Raw genomic sequence first — 16,403 nt, forward strand, 5'->3', positions numbered from 1 at the left:
TCGCGCCACCGGAAGTGCCCGCGCCGCTGATTGCCGTGGCTTCCGGCGCTCTGTAGGCCCCGTCAGGCTTCGCTAGGCGTCGTCAGAGCCAGCCGGGCTCCGCCGGGGCCCACCATGCCTTTTACCACACAGTCGCCTGCCAGTGGTGAGCAGTATGTCCTGACGGCCAGCCTGGACAACGCCCGCAATTTGTCCAGCCTCCTCAGGGCCGTCCACTTCCAGGATCATGCCACTTGCTTCGCCACGGCCAACGGCCTTCGGGTGACCGTGGAGGATGCTAAATGCATTCAGGCCAATGCTTTTATCCAGGTAGGGGCTACAGGCTGAGCTGTTTCCAGTGAGGCTGTGGTTAACGGTGAGAAGGGGCTGGCAGCGGCGTTATGGACTTGATGAAAACTCAGATTATGTGGTAGAATTGGTGTGCAGAAGATTACCTATGGGGAAGGGGAAGTTTTAGTACAGTCATGGAATAGTTGCAGAAGCTGATGTGAGGAAGACGCAGTGATCAGAATGTGGCCATTAATGGAATTGTGTAATGTTTGGAGGAGGAATCTTACAGATCACCTAGTACCAAACCCTTCTGAGGACAGATCATAAAGTCGTTCATGTTGGAAAGAACCTTGATAGAATGAGAGGTAATGGCCTCACGTTGTGCCAGGGGAGGTTCACGTTGGACATAAGGAAAAACTTAGAAAGAATGGTGAGGTATCGGAACAGGCTGTCCAGAGAAGTGAAGTCATCATCCCTCGAGGCATTCAAGAAATGAGAAGATGTAGCACTGAAGGATGTGGTTTAAGGAGTATGGTGGGGTATGATTGGACTGGATGATCTCAGCAGTCTTTTCCAACTTTCATGATTCTGTGCTTAGACCAGCCATCAACCTGACCTCCTGAGTTTCACCATTAACCCAGGTCTTCTAATGCCATTGTTTCTTAATGCCATATGTTTCTTAAGCACCTCCACCACTGCGATGAACAGCCTGTTCCAATGCTTGACCACCCTCTCGTGGAAGAGATTCTTCCTCATATCCAATCTAAGCCTCTCTTTGTGCAACTTGATATCATTTCCTTGTGCCTTATCACTTGTACCTAAGAGAAGTGACAAACACCTCCATCACTGTGATTGTGTTCCTCCATCACTGTGATTGTGTTCAGGTAGTTAGTTAAAAGAGACTGAAGAGACCTCGCCTCAGTCTGCTTTTCTGCAGACTAAACAACCCCACTCCTCATAAGCCACTCTTCGTGACTCTTCAGCAGCCTATTTGCTCTTCTTGACAGAGGCTCGAGTTGTCACAGGGCTGAAATACCAAACTCACTGACTGGTTTATTCATACGTGCCTTCTTGCATCCTTTAAACTTGTTAAGCCAATGGCTCCTTGTGGCAATGCCATTCTTAGTTTCATGAGTGCGTTCCTCTGAGAGTGTTGACATTTTAGGTGAATTCACCATGCCTGCTGCTCAATATGTTGCTGGGAATCAGCTGCTTTGTGTTAGTTACCAGAAGAGAGTATTGGGGCAAAAAACAAACAGTCATTTGAGCAGCTTTTGGAAGAGAGTCCATCCTGTCAGTCTCAGCTCTGTGCCAGGAAGGATCATGGAGCAGATCCTCTTAGAAGCTATGCTAAGGCACACAGAAAGCAGGGAGGTGAATGTAGGCAGGTATAGGCTTTACTGCTCGTAGTTTGTTTTAATCTCTAATAAAAAAGTGCTAGAGTGTTCTTGGTTATATATAACTACTTTATTTAAACTGTGACTTGATTTATTATACTGTTTTTTGAGGATAAAGACTGATATTTTTTTTCAGTGGTTACTGTGTTACGTGTAGAAAATACTGCATGTTGCAGTGGTCTCTGAAAATGTAAGACATGAGTGAACTGTAAAGTAATTGCGAAAGCTTCACTGTCATCTCTTTTCTCCCAAAGGCAGAAATTTTTCAGGAATTTCATGTTCAGGAAGAATCAGTGGTGTTCCGAATCAATTTGGCTGTTCTTCTTGACTGCTTGACCATTTTTGGTGCCAGTTCTTTGCCAGGTACAGTGCATACCTTGACCATGTATATGTATAACCTGTAATCACACAATGAAACCTGTGCTTATCCATTGGGAGCTATCCAGTCTTAGCAAAACTTCTGACTTCTTCACCTCAAGCTCTTCTGAGGATGGAAGCTCCCACCCATAAGCAGGTTCCATTGCACTCCAGAACTTGTTGATCAAGTGTCCCATTGCTGTGAACCGTAGAAGTAGTCACACTGAGAGGGAGCTTGAATACAACTTGGAATTTCTTAAAATTAAAAATGGTGTCTCAACTGAGTAGTAAATGTGCTCTGCTTTCTATTATTTCTATGGCTTGTGCAACCCTAGAATATCCTGAAGCCTGAAAAACATTACCAGGGGTGTTTGTGAGTTAGGAAATGTTCTGGTGCAGATTTAGTGGGCTTAAAGAGGCCTGCAGCAGTTCCAGGTAGGAGCATCAGTTCACTGTGCTCTTGCTCCCAAAGCAGTAGCTGTTGTGTGTCACTGTCACTCCCCTCTGACCGATACCCCTGCGTTATGCTTTGTGAATATTTATCTCCAGTGTGCAGATAAGGTACTGAGGCCTATTACTTTCCCAAGGTCTTGCAAGAAATCTGCCTGAATTGGATAGCACTTCAGGTACTGTAAGTAAACCATCTTAGCCCCAGTGCATACTCCTTGGGTGAACAGAGCACTTCTGAACTTGTTGATTAAATGTGCAAATTATGAAATCCAAATGTTCGTTAGATTACAGAATCACAAAATGGTGTAGGATGGCAGGGACTTATAAAATCACCCAGTTTTAACGGCCTGCCATGGGCTGGTTGCCCCCACCAGCTCAGGCTGCCCAGAGCCCCATCCAACCCAGCCTTGCTTGCCTCCAGGGATGGGGCACCGCAGCGCCAGCGCCTTACTGCCCTCTGAGTAAAGAATTTCTTCCTTACGTCTAACCTAAATCTCCCCTCTAATATGGGAAATTGCCTTCACAGCTATGTACATTGCTTTATAAAGAATTACAGTGCTTTAAAAAAATAAGGGAAATTTTATTTTCTGGAAGCTTATTCTTCTCCTTGCTTAAGGAATGTTCAAAAACAAATTTTCACAAGCAAAGATAGTTACAAGTTAGCTCAGCTGCATGGGTCCTTTGAGATGCACTGTATACTTATGTGGAGTAGAGTGAAAGGATGTGGGCTTTCTCATGCTGCTTTACTACTGGAGCTGAACTCCAGTAGTTGAACTCCAGATTACTCTGCTGTTCCTATTGTGACTCTGACCTAAAGACCTAAACCAACTGTACTGAACTGCACTGTGATCTTAGTAACCTAAACATTCAGATGTTTAACGAAAGGAGGATACAACCATAGTGCAGGCCAAGCTGTGTTAACTTTTGTTTGAGTGTGCTGCATGACAGGAAAACCTGAATTTCCTGAAGTGACCAGATGTCCTAGTGGACATTCTCTGAACAAGTATTTTGTTCCCCTTTTCAGGAACATCAACAGCTCTTCGGATGTGTTACCGTGGTTATGGCAATCCCTTGATGTTGTTCTTAGAAGAAGGAGGAGTAGTGACAGTGTGCAGAATTAACACTCAAGAGCCTGAGGACTTGTTGGACTTCAATTTCTGCAGTACCAACGTCATCAATAAAATTATCCTGCAGTCAGAGGGGCTGCGAGAAGCATTTTCTGAACTTGATATGACCAGTGAAGTTCTGCAGATTACCATGTCTCCAGATAAACCATATTTCAGGTACTGGAAACTATGTTTTCAACTCAAACGTTCCTGCTTTTCCTTTTTGCATTTCCCTGGGTAAGGACTAGAAGTATACAGGATGAAGAGGAGGGAGCTCTTACAGAGTATTAGGTCATTTCAAGGAGAAATGTACTGAACATAGCAAATCACAGTATATAATCTCGTTAACATAATGAGGAATACATTGCCAACCTGCTAAAGTATTCGAATGGTTGCAGTTTAGCATTTTTAGTTAAATAAAGCGAAACAAATGATAGTGTTTTGTAAAATAGCTGTAGTAATACGCAAGCTGACTGCTTCTGACAGATTTTTAGGAGAAGTCCTTAAGAGAATTAGAATCTGGGGATGTTGGTTGATGAAAGACTCAGCATGAGACGGCGGTGTGTGCTTGCAGCCCAGAAGCCAACTGTATCTTGGGTTGCATCAAGGGAAGCATGACCAGCAGGTTGAGGGAGGTGATTCTATCCCTCTACACTGCTCTCTTGAGACCCTACCTGGAGAACTGCATCCAGTTCTGGGGCCCTCAACACAAGGACATGCACCTCCCCTACAGGGAAAGGCTGAGAGAGCTGGGAATCTTGAGCCTGGAGAAGTCTCTTGGGGTTCTTTGTAGTGGCCTTGCAGTACCTGAAGGGAGCCTACACAAAAGTTGTGGAGGGACTTTTTATACAGTGTGTAGCAGTGAGATGAGGGGAAGTACCTTTAAGAGGGAAGAGGATAGATTTAGATTAGATATTAAGAAGAAATTCTTTACTGTGAGGGTGTTGACAAACTGGAACAGGTTGCCCTGTTCAGCAGCCTGTAACAGAGGTTATGGATGCCCCCTCCCTGGAAGCATTCAAGACCAGGCTGGATGGAGCTGTGAGCATCCTGGTATAGTGGGAGGTGTCCAATAGCAGATGGGCAGGAACTAGATCCCAGTCAGTTCTATGATTTTTTGTAGCTGCTACCAGTTGTTATGGGATGGTGCCTTTTGTCTTGCAGGTTATCCACTTTTGGAAATGCAGGAAATGCACATCTGGACTATCCCAAGGATTCAGATTTAATGGAAGCATTCCACTGTAACCAAACTCAGACAAACAGGTCAGTAAGTCCATGCTCAGTGCACTCTGTAGCAGCTCATTCATTTGCTATAGAAATTGAAAAAAGCTGACTTTGTGTTACTTTAGTAAAATTCTGTGTCTGATCAAAAGCTAAGTGATAGCAATATCTAACTGATGAAGTTACCATGAAAAGATTAACACAGTGTGATGCTAATTATCTTGTAGTCATTCTAGTGAGTTTAGCTGGGGGTAGTGTTTCAGCTACTCCTTATGTGCTTTTTTTGAATGCCATTTTTCTCCCCTACAGGTACAAGATTTCTTTGCTTAAACCATCTACAAAGGCACTGGCTTTATCTTGTAAAGTCTCAATTCGAACAGATAACCGAGGATTTCTTTCACTGCAGTATATGATCAGGAATGAAGATGGACAGATCTGTTTTGTAGAATACTATTGTTGCCCCAATGAGGAAATCACTGAAGCAGAAATGTAGCTGCACATTCTGATTCTAGTGTCTGTATTATATTTATGAAGATATGAAGTGTTTTATGTTTATAATGCTGATTGAAATCTGTAAAGAGAGATAGAGTTGGTAATATTATGTACTTTTTTTTACAGCTGTGGGATTGAAAATAACAAGTCTTGTTTCCTAAATTCCCCTGCCAGTTTCTCAGCTTTGACACAGAAAAAAAGCAGAAAGTAGTATTAATCTCCAAAAGCCACAGCTACCACACACGTTAAAGCTGTCTTCTTGTAATATGCTGCATATGCACAACTTCCTCTTCCAGGAGACTCACATCTCCATCTTAGTTCTGCATTCACTACCTCATCCAACAATGCTTTCGTGCAGGACTCCATGAACAAAACCACCTTGGAGATTTTTCAGCCATTCTTCAAGCTGTTCCCCCAAATCCATGACAAAGAGCTGCAAGAAACAGATTGCTGTGTGCAAGGGAGGTGGCCACCCGTACCAGTGCCCATCAGCAGCCATGGCCCAAGTCAGCTCCTGTGGGGCAACAGCTCTGCCAGAAGCACACGAGCTGGGCACTGGACTTTCCAGCATCCTACCTGGAGCCTGGTAGAAGGGATGGTTAAAGCTCCTGCTGAAGAACTTAGAAGCCTCCTATTCCTAGCTCAGATAGGACAGTGGGCTAGTCCAAAAATGAGCAGTAGCAGAAAGCAGAAGTCATGAAAGTAAACCCTGCGTTTACAGAATTAGGTTATGTATTTGTACATTGTGGATTTTACCCTGTAAGTACCAATAGATTATAGTGCTTTTATATGACAACAGAAGCAGCAAGCTCCAATGATTCTGCTTGCTTGAAGAGCAGCAGACACTCAAGCAGATGGTTTTCTTCTAGCCATTTGCACACAATCTGTGCAATCCCAAGACCAGAGGAGTGAATGTTTAGGTTCACAGGTGTTTCCCATGGAGCTGTGCTCATGGCCCAGATCAGGCTACTCCTGCCCATGTTGAATCCTCCTGAGAGGAAAAGCATCAGGTGCTGTGAGGTTGGAGTTTGCACTGCTGGAAGCTCACTTTGCAGAATGCTGGGCTGCCTATACAGAGGAAAGGACTGATCTAGGACTGTCCTGTAGGAGCTGAGGATGCTTTTACCTCTTCATGGTGCTGGGTGACACATTTCCTGCAAGCAGGTACAATTCAGGGGTGCCCCAGTGATTCCAGGCAAGCGGTGCTGCCCATTGCTGCCAGTGGAATGGGCTGGACCTTGGTTTTGGAGGCCCCTTCTCCCTGCTGCTGGCTATGCCCTGGTGCTGCAGAGATGAGGCACAGTGTGCCAAGCTGCAGAATCTGCTGCTTCAAAACCCAGGCAGGACACCAGCGGAAAGAGCCCTGACACAGCCTGGGCTCGTGTGCCGTGGTGGCTGTGCCATGGCTGTACTCTTCAGGGCAGCCAGGCCCAGGTTAATGCCAGGACGCTGCAGCTGAAATGTACTGAACCAACAAAGAGAGGGACTGGGGAATGGAGGCACAGAAGGGTGCTGGGTGCACAGAGCTGCACACTGACACTTTCAGGACAAGCCCAAGCTGGGAAATCACGTTGGACAAATTGATTTGGAGAGGAACACAATGCAAGTCACATTAGCCAAAGCATCTGGAGAAGAAAGTCTCACTTCCATATCCTCCAGCAGGTTTAAAACCACTCAGGTGCCATGCAGCCTCTGTCTGGTACTGTAAGGCGTCCAGAGTCTGCTGCAAGCCCCACTGCTTCCCTCACACTGCAGCCTCCCAGCTGACAACCAGCTCTGCAACATCTGCACAGCTGTGTCGTGCCCAGCTCTGCAACATCTGGCCAGCAGTGCCCAAGCCAAGCTGCTGAGCACAGCACTGCCGCTTCAGGAGCCGTGCTGCTAAAAACCAGAGGAGCTATTTCTAGGGCTGAGTGCAGCCCAGACCTCTGTGTTTTGTGCCTTCCTTCCTCCAGCTGAAAGGGGCTCAGCAGAGGTTTTATCTTTGTCTTTACCCTATGGTTTTGTTAGGAAAATGCAGCTTAATCCAGCGCTCTTCTTGTTTCCCAGCCTTTTTTTCAAGGATACAAAAGCAGACAAGCACTTTTGGACAGAGCTTTGGCACATGCACGGCACTTGCGTTAGGGCACGATGGTGCTAGATGAGCACTCGGGCTGCCAGCACAACCACCACTGGGGAGCGCTTTGGTTCAGCTCGACGGCCAGAGCAGCCACGTGGCAGCAGCAGCCCGCAGCCGGCACAGCTGGGTGGGTGCTGCTCGCCTCCGAGGGCGGCCAGAGGCAGTCGCCATCCCGCAGCCCTGCTCCCAGCAGCAGAGCTCCTGGAAGGGATGAGGTCAGTGAGCTGTGCCTGTTTCCAATCTCCAGCTGCTGGTAGGAGGCCCCATTACCAACCGTCTGAACATTTCAGGCTGGTGGAAAATGTAAGGGGAGGGCCGGCACCAGGAACCTGGACAGAGCTGCATTTGAGAAGGTTTTTAAATCACGGACTGAAAAATCGATGATTGTGTAAATACCTGTGTTAAACTCATCAAACAGGGGCCTGCCAGAGCAGCCAAAGGCTGTAAACCACGATGTGTTGCCTTACGATGCTTCAGGAACCACACGCTGTATCACAGACATACTGTACCCTCCTGAAGCCAACGCTGGGACCACAGACTTGGCATTTTCAGGACTAAATGCACAAACTTGAACCACTTGTACAAAGGGGCAAATCTCATGTCAGTGAGATGCTGTCCCACAATCCAATTACTGGTGAGATAGAGGCTGCTGTTTCTCTTAAAAAACCTTTTGCCCCATGGTATATTACAGCTCAGCCCTTTACAGATATCTGACAAAGTGCTCCACTTGCCAGAGACAGTCTGCCAGCAGGAGCTTTCTACAGCTACAAAAATCACATCTTGAACCTCCTCAAATACGGGAAACATTAAATCACAGCTTTGAATTTCTTCTAGCTGTAGTTCACCACGGCATGTAATTCTAAGAATGGTATTAATAATCATTTTCATAAAAAGAGAGTTGTTATTGTCCTGAAAAGAAAACAAAAAGTATGGTTACAGTCTGTGTTTAGTATCTCTTACTTATTTCCAGATGGATTCAAATAGGCAGATGTAAGAAATTCGGGACATTCACTTCTATGAGGTTTTGCTAGGGGCTGGCTTGAGCTCACAAGTATAACTGCTGACCCACATTTAGAGAACAAGACCATTGAAAGTTGAAACTCTGGATCTGTTGCTTGACATTAAATGCAGAGCACTTTTACTGCTCCATGCAGCAGATCAAAACCAGAGCACGCGGAGGATTTAAGCCACTGATCTGGCTTCAAACCTTGCACCAGTTCATATTTGTTCGGAAAATAGTACTCAGTTTTATGCCTATGTCTGCAGAATTTGTGCTGGGTTACATCATGTCTGTCTATGTGCTGCTTTGTGCCTCACACACAGCTCCTCCAGGACCTTTTCCACCCGTTTCCTCTACACGCTGCATGATGACCTGCAGTGCAGCTGCTGGGCTGCCAGCAGTGGCAAACAGCTGAAAGCACCAGAGGCTGCTCCTGCTCCAGGCCCCACGCCACAGCGGGAGGTGTGATCTTACTAATCCATCAGCAATCATTAACTAAATCATTAATATACAGTGTGAAATGACTCAAATCTGGCCTGCCAGGTGATCTCACTGTACTTACTCTGCACACCAGTCTCACTTGCAGCACTCTTGTTCAAAGGAAATACACTACTGAGAAGCTTAGAGAAATTTTGTACACAGTCAAAAGAGCTACTTGACCCTCGAGATACTGCAAAACATGGTGCAATTTCTGCCATTTATGTGGCTTGCCCTGAGACAAAGACACAATTAGCAAGCTAGTTACTGAAAAAACTAGTTTTTCCAATAAAACTTGAGGGAATGATAAAAAGAGTAAAACTCACACAGTCAACCCTGATAAATAAAGAGAATTTCACATACACAGATACGCATGTGCACACCCATACAAACATGGCCACAAATACACTTCCACTGTAGTTGTGTGTACTGAGTGAAGTGCCAAGTGATAACGAACAGGAGAGATGGGGGCCTCACCCACCTCTGACACTGGTCTAAGGTCTTTTTAAACCCATGATTCTGTGAATGCATCCAGTGGTGAATGGGAGAACTGTCTTAGTTAAGCACGATACACATGCGAGAGATAGCTCTGAGCCTATCCATCCAACACATGGCACAATCCGCCAAACTGGTTGCACAGGGTTTGGAGTGGATTCTGTTCCACCCAACAGCTCAGAGTTAATTGCAAAGTTGCAAATTCAGCTGACAATTATTTAAACACAGAACATAGGACACATTTGTACTACAATAAAGCTGTGACTGTAGCAAGATTTCCCTCAGTAAAAAAAGGAGCTAAAGTCATAAAAAGAGCCCAGATGAAAAAACTGGAAATAGTTTATTTGCTGCATAAGGAAAGTTCTTGTAAATTACATATAAAGAAACTTGCTATGCTGTAGCGTATAATTTTCAGTATTCCACAAAGATAATTGTAATAAATATACAAACCAAAACAAGGTAGAAGACTAAATCCATCAGGCAACCTACAAAATGGTTCACCAGGTTTTATACTTTGCAGCAGTAGCATGCTTAAAATTTTGTTGTTCATTCTGAAGTGCTGCAGCAAAATTCTTTTCACATTTCTTTGGAGCATTTTCAAAACCACCTAACTAGAAAATACTGTCCAAAATAAGCAGGCACTAGTTAAACCACCCAAGAAACGTAACACCAATGTCTAACTGATGCAAAGGCATGTTTTGTTTGTTAATTTGTTTTAAAAATCCAATTTAGGTTTGCCAGGGTTAAGAATTATCTGATATAAGTGCACTATAAGTCCAGCCAGCTGGACAAGAGCTGCTGGCTCTTGTCCTTTTATGTCTCTATATTAACTTCACAGGTCATACAGCTCTGGAGATTTCTCTAGTAGAGATGCATCCACTAGCAGGGAGAAAACAAATACCACAGTGAAGCTGCAAGATCAGTCAAATGTGCAGTGCCTCAAGTGCAGTGTGTGCTTAGAAAATGTTTTCCATAACTTTGTACTAAACTACACTGGGCATTTTTAAATCACCTTCTAAATCTGAAAGTGCTGACAAAAGCCCTGGCCTCTAGAAACAAAATACAGGGATTTTTGATGTCTTTTGGAGTTCTCTACCTATCATTTCTACACTTGTTGACATATCAGGCTGAACGGCATTTTACACCTCACTGCTCTGGACCACACTGACAGACAAGTCTATTATTCTGTACAGATCGTGTTCGAACTGAGAACACTTCTCTGTGCTTTGCTATTACTGAGTACTTGGGGGTATAAAAAGAAATTCTAATACACGATTACCTAAAAATATTTGTTAATAAGCTTAATGCAGATATTATGTAGAAAAAATGGTTTAGTTATAAAAAAAATTAATTAGAGGGCCAATAAAAATAGACTGAAGAGAAGATCTTTACAAAAGTGAGGTTAGGAAGTATGAGGCATTAACATTCACTGTAAACATCCTGTGTTCACTAGAATCCCTTGTCTAAAGTATATGTTCTGGTTTTGTTCCTGAGCTTCATGGCCAACACTTGCATAGATAGCTAAACCTATTATAATTAGTTGTTTGTACAGACAACTTCAATAAACTACTTATTTTACCTTTTGAAATAGTTTTAGTTCAAAGAAATTATTTTTTCAAGGAAATTATGAAGCATGGTAGGATTTTTGTGTACTCAGTGCATTGGATGGGTTGGGACAGCCACATTATGGTGTGCTAATCGTAAATAAAATTAGGTTACTAACAGCTGTTGGATGTTCCGGCTCACCATGAAGATCTACTTCTGCTCGCTGCTGCAAGGCTCACTTCTGCTCTGCCAGAGACTGCATGTGGCAAAATGTCTAAGTGCTGCACCATCAAGCAATTAAAATATCCCCATTAACAAGATGCAGCTTATACACAGTGCAGGAGTCCTTATGGAGAATTTCACCGTTTTCCAGGTGACGTGAGTGCTCGCCTCCAGATTAACCTCCCTCTTGGAGGAAGCTAGAAAGTACTTTCAGAGTAAACATGACATGGAGTGGCCTAAGTCTGAAGAACATACTTGCATTTTGGATATGAAAAGCAGGCATGTGTTTAGCTGCTGCTAATGCAGATGCACATGGAAAGTAGTAGAGACAGACGAACAAATCCACCTCACAAACAACACAACAACAAAAAAGCAGCAAATTGCCAATTTTAAATCTTACGTTAAGGCAAATCTAGATAAACACCCATAAAGTATTAATAGAAACGGGGAGATTTGCTTTTTTGTTTACTTTTTCTGTGATTGGCTTTTACACATTGATAAAATTTGTTTAAGCACCTTCTGGACATCTTCATCCATTTGACCCTGGACAAGGGAAGAAAGAAGAAAAGATGATTGAATTTAAATATTTCTTGACTTCTTAAAACAACTTGCAAACTACTTCTAAGGTGGAGTAATTACGTCAATTTCCCAAAAGCAGCAGTAATACATTTGTGCTTAAACAGTCAGATGTTTGGGGCAGTATGTCTTTAATATAGCCTGCAATGTTTCTAATAGTTCTGCAGCAGAAACATCAGCCATTAAAATGCCAGCACTGTATAACCAGTAACCCTTAGCCTTACCTGCACAGCATAGAGAAGATGCATCCTGTAAACTGACACTGTTTCCTGATGTTGTTTCTTCGTTTCCTAGAAAATAGTTAAGCAGAAAATCACAGAGCATTTAGAACTGCTGAATTCAGAAATGCCCACCCAGGTGTATGGAGATCTGCAAAAAATAATGAGTCATCATCTAATGCATGCATGGAAAACCATATCAAAAACTCTTCTGTGCTGCTAGCTGCCCCAAACATCACTTGCTGGGAAACAGCCCACAGAAATGCTGTAATCATACCCACCTCATATCGTACCAACTAAAAAGTTGGTAAGATGGTATCAGTGGTAACAACCACTGATGTAAAGATGTGAAATGAGAGCATACTTTGTTTATAAATTTATCAGAAAACAAAGCAAAGGAAAGATAACAATATTCTGACAAACCAACCCTCGGCTGCAATGGAGTCTCTTCCTAATATCAGTAACCCTTTTGTCAGCAAATGCCTTCCTGGGGAAAGAGACACTTCCAAATGTCTTAATCCATTAAATTTTCTGTTAACTACTATACATTTAAACAGGGAAATCCAATCATGATAAGACTGCCACATACCAGAAGCAGTCTTTCCAAATAAAAGTTTGGACAGATGCTGTTGGGAAAGCCAGTGTAAGAGAAGGGACGAACACTTCTGTCCTGTTTTAAATCCTACCCACTCTCCTAACACAATGTGCATCTGCACTTCACAGTACTTTTCTGGCCCTTGAGCAATAGGAAATGAAGGCTCTTTACAGACTGGACCTGACTGGAACAAGAGATACCCACAGTGTGAGAGGTTTATAGTGAGAGGATACCTATTAGCTACCTACCTAATTATTTCTCCCCGCTGCAAGAGATTTTTTTCTTTTCTTTCTGGACTATATGCATGTTAATTCCTCCACCTGCCTGACTCTCTTCCTGAAAAGCCAGAAATAGCTTCTTCTCATCTTCTCTGAAGTGAATGATAATGCTGCTTTGGACAGGCAAGCTCTTGAAAAGAGTCTCAACCTGACATAGAAGACTGGATCTTGCATGCACAAACAGGCACAATCTTAAAACTCTCTGTGCATTTCAAAATTTCAGAAAATAAGCTGTTCTCCCTTATAAATACATGATCTTACTTGATTTGAAGCTTCACACCTTCAGGGGCTATTTTCTTTCAAAAAAGTCAAACTTATTTTAGTTTGAAAACAAAAACAGTAAGCTTATAATGAATAATCCTGAGAAAAAGTAAAACCCTAATCCACTGCACATTGGCCATATTTTTCACGAATCAGAATATCAACAGCAGATCTGGTCACTACACTGTATTATGAGTACAGGCACTTTCCTCCATTACTGATCTGAGGAAATACATACATAAAATAGTTTTCTTTAGTTAGATTAATTTTGAAAAACAATTCATAAGTGACCTGCAGAATTTTACATGTCAGAGCATTGTAAAATCTCTGGATGAAAACTCTTTCTTGTAGTCATTGTGCTACATTTTAAATAAGGCACATTTAAGAATGGTGTGCAGATCTACAGAGAACTGAGAGTGACGGTGGGTTTGTGAATTATCACACTTACAGTCAGTTGGTTTTGCAACTGTTTCACTTGTTGTTGTAATGCCTCCAGCTGCTGACTTTGTCTTTTGGGGGCACTGGTTGAATAGGAAAGCTGAGAAAGGCTGTTCAAAGCTTCTTTTAATTTGCTGACTTCCTTAGACATTTCATTGATCTAGAAAGGTGAAAAATAGGTTTTCATTACATGCTAGAATGCATACTGTATTCTCATGAATCTTATTCTTTGGGGTATTTGGGACTTAAACTGAAAGAGCTGGGGAACGGTGAAAACTCAGTAGACAAGCAGACACACTATGTAAGCAAAGAATTATAACGCTTCTCTAGCTCACTCTCAGCAGTCATTCAAAATGTATTAATTGCCCTGAAATCTGAACAATATTTACAAAGGCTGTATTTACAACCTAAACACAAGACAGCAACATACAAACAGGCTATCACAACTTGCAAAACACATAACTTTTCATAAATAAATGTTTACAGATGCAGTGGTTGCACAAGGAAAACAGTCATCATGTTGATAGAACTGATACAAGTCAGGATACAGTAAACTTAAAATAGTTAATTTCTGCTGTTTTTTGTTATCTTCTGTTTCCTTATCTCCTCAGGAGTCTTTTCCTGCTGTACATTACACTTCTTTGACTTCAGTTACATGGGTACTGTGAACCTAATCTGAACAGAACTTAAAAGACATGAATTGAAATACGTGCATCTCTACAGGGATGGAAGATAAATGTAAAATCAAATATGTCAAAGAAAAACTCCTTTGGCTAAGATCTGAGGGACAGTACTGTCAAAGTAGAGATTCTTTCTTCGCTCTATGACCCCTGACACAATACATGGCTTACGGTAACTCATGACGCATCTGATATTTTGTAGTATGGATTCATGTACTACTTCGACCGCTGCAGTCAATCACTAACCTTTTTATCTTTATCCTCTTCCAGCTTTGATGAGTTTTCAGAGTATCTTTTCATTTCGAGAAGATCTTCTTGAGCTTGATGATACTTTTGATGAAGACCACTGACCTCCCGTTCCTTTGCTTCAAGCAGATTATGTATACCTTCTTTCTCTTCTTTCAAATGCAAAACTTCATTTCTCAGCTGCATAACATCTAAGGACACATTTTCCTTCTCTTTGATTACATCCTTCAGTTTTGATGACAGAAGACTAACTTCACCTTCTAATGAAGATTGGAGCTTTTCATATGCAGCCCTGGGTACCATTGCTTCATTAATTGCAGCTTTTTCTTCTAATAATTCCTTCTGTAGATTTCTTACTTCACTTTCCTTGTTGGTAAGTAATTCTTTGAGCTCATTTATTTCTTCTTCCATTTCCTTTACAGTACTTCTAAGTGCATTCATCACCTGCTGGTGTTCAGCAATTGGCAATGAGTTTTGTTTCTGAGTGTCTAACAGCTGCTTTAGTTCTTCTGCTTCATCTAATACTTTTGTGTACTGGGATTTCATTTCTAATAACTCATTCTCTGCTTTGTATTTCAAAGAATTTGTTACCTGCATCAGCTTCTCATGTTCATCTCTAGGTATGTAGTCCACAGCTATATCATCTACAGTTTTTCTCTTCCTATAATCTTCAAGCTCTGCTTGTGCTTCTTTGTACAACTGGGACAATTCACTCAGTTGTCTGTTGAGCTCATCTATCATTCTGTGCATTGCATCTTTCATTTCTCCGGATTCAGCACTAGATTCTAAGTGTGTCTGATTTGCCAGCTTCTCCTGTAGCCTTTTAATTTCCTCTTGCCCTTCTTTGTACCTCTCAATCAACAGTGCTTTCTCCTGATTAATATTATCAATAACTGAACAGTATGAATTCTTTAATTCCTCACATTCTTCCACAGACAATTTGCTTGTAACATTCTGCTCTCTTTCTTCAAACTTTTTCTGTAGTTCTCTCACTTTCTCTTTTTGTCTTTCACTTTCCTCCAGGGCTCTCTTCAATTCTTTCCTAAGCATCTCAACTTCTTCACACGTAGCCTTCAACTTAATCATCTCAGAACGAGTTTCTTCACTTTCAGAGGAAACAAGACCCAGTTTCACTTGCTTTTGTACATTTAAAACCTCTTTCACCGATTCCTCATGCTTGTTTTGAGTTTCTTGAATTTTCAGGTTAGGATCAGAGCCATTTTCTGAGATGTCTGCATTACTTAAATAATCTGCTTCTGGGACTCTTGATTGGACCTGAACTTCTAAGTGCTTTCTTTTGGTTTCAGAATTTTCTAATTTCATCTGTGCATCCTTTAAATCTTCCTGGAGGTACTTTGTTTTTATTTCACTGGGGCTTGTCAATTTTTCTTGAGACTGGGTGGCATTTAAAGTACACGTCAGCTCCTGAGCTGAGAACTCGCTTTGTCTATCTGCTGTTTGATCAAACTCTCTTTGGGTTGAATGAAAAGAATCTATGGTAGAATCCACTTCTTTAGGTGCTCTTTCCTGCGCAAAAATAAATCCAAACAAATGCATGATTAGAACAAATACATGGTGCTCTTTTTGTTTTCCCTTTTTTATAATAGAATAAGCAAGGAATTTTTTCCACATCCTACAGAGATGGGTAATTAAAACAGAACAGAAGGAATCTTGAGGAGATCTCAAAATCCAGGTGGTCCCATTTAACCATCTACAGTGAGGGATGGCAAAGGGAGTAACTACCAGACTCTTCTGAAAGTCTGTATTGATCTCCATAAACTAATAATCACAGCTACACAAATTAAAATGCTGCTAACATAATTCTTATCAGTATATTTTAGAATGCAATTATTGTAGTAAACAAAGGTAAAAATGAGAAGATCAAAATGCTAATTTTAATCCTTCCAGAGCAGAGCACTTCCATGACCTTACCACAGCAAATCTTTTTATCTTCATGGCA

At 42.1% G+C, this 16,403-nt stretch overlaps 2 protein-coding genes across 7 annotated transcripts in view; one reads left to right on the forward strand and one right to left on the reverse strand.

Moving 5' to 3' along the window:
• Positions 1–2: 2 nt before the first annotated feature.
• On the forward strand, positions 3–10,872 carry RAD1 (RAD1 checkpoint DNA exonuclease). Its single transcript, XM_052670555.1, has 5 exons — positions 3–309; positions 1,922–2,030; positions 3,499–3,757; positions 4,745–4,843; positions 5,111–10,872. Exons 1-5 carry the CDS (start codon positions 115–117, stop codon positions 5,292–5,294), a joined length of 846 nt encoding a protein of 281 aa, XP_052526515.1. The 5' UTR covers positions 3–114; the 3' UTR covers positions 5,295–10,872.
• Positions 9,706–16,403, reverse strand: part of RAI14 (retinoic acid induced 14) — a 95,720-nt gene continuing 89,022 nt past the window's right edge. For all 6 annotated transcript variants that reach the window (XM_052670553.1, XM_052670552.1, XM_052670551.1 and 3 more), the window contains 4 exons: positions 14,444–15,970; positions 13,528–13,677; positions 11,952–12,017; positions 9,706–11,694 (listed from right to left, as the gene is read on the reverse strand). In XM_052670553.1, coding sequence (XP_052526513.1) covers positions 11,617–11,694; positions 11,952–12,017; positions 13,528–13,677; positions 14,444–15,970 — 1,821 coding nt within the window. In that variant the 3' untranslated portion in view covers positions 9,706–11,616. The remainder of the gene's footprint in view (positions 11,695–11,951; positions 12,018–13,527; positions 13,678–14,443; positions 15,971–16,403) is intronic.

This window comes from Tympanuchus pallidicinctus, unplaced genomic scaffold (assembly GCF_026119805.1).
Source record: "Tympanuchus pallidicinctus isolate F22 unplaced genomic scaffold, pur_lepc_1.0 scaffold9, whole genome shotgun sequence".
In the NCBI taxonomy this organism is placed as follows: Eukaryota; Metazoa; Chordata; class Aves; order Galliformes; family Phasianidae; genus Tympanuchus; species Tympanuchus pallidicinctus.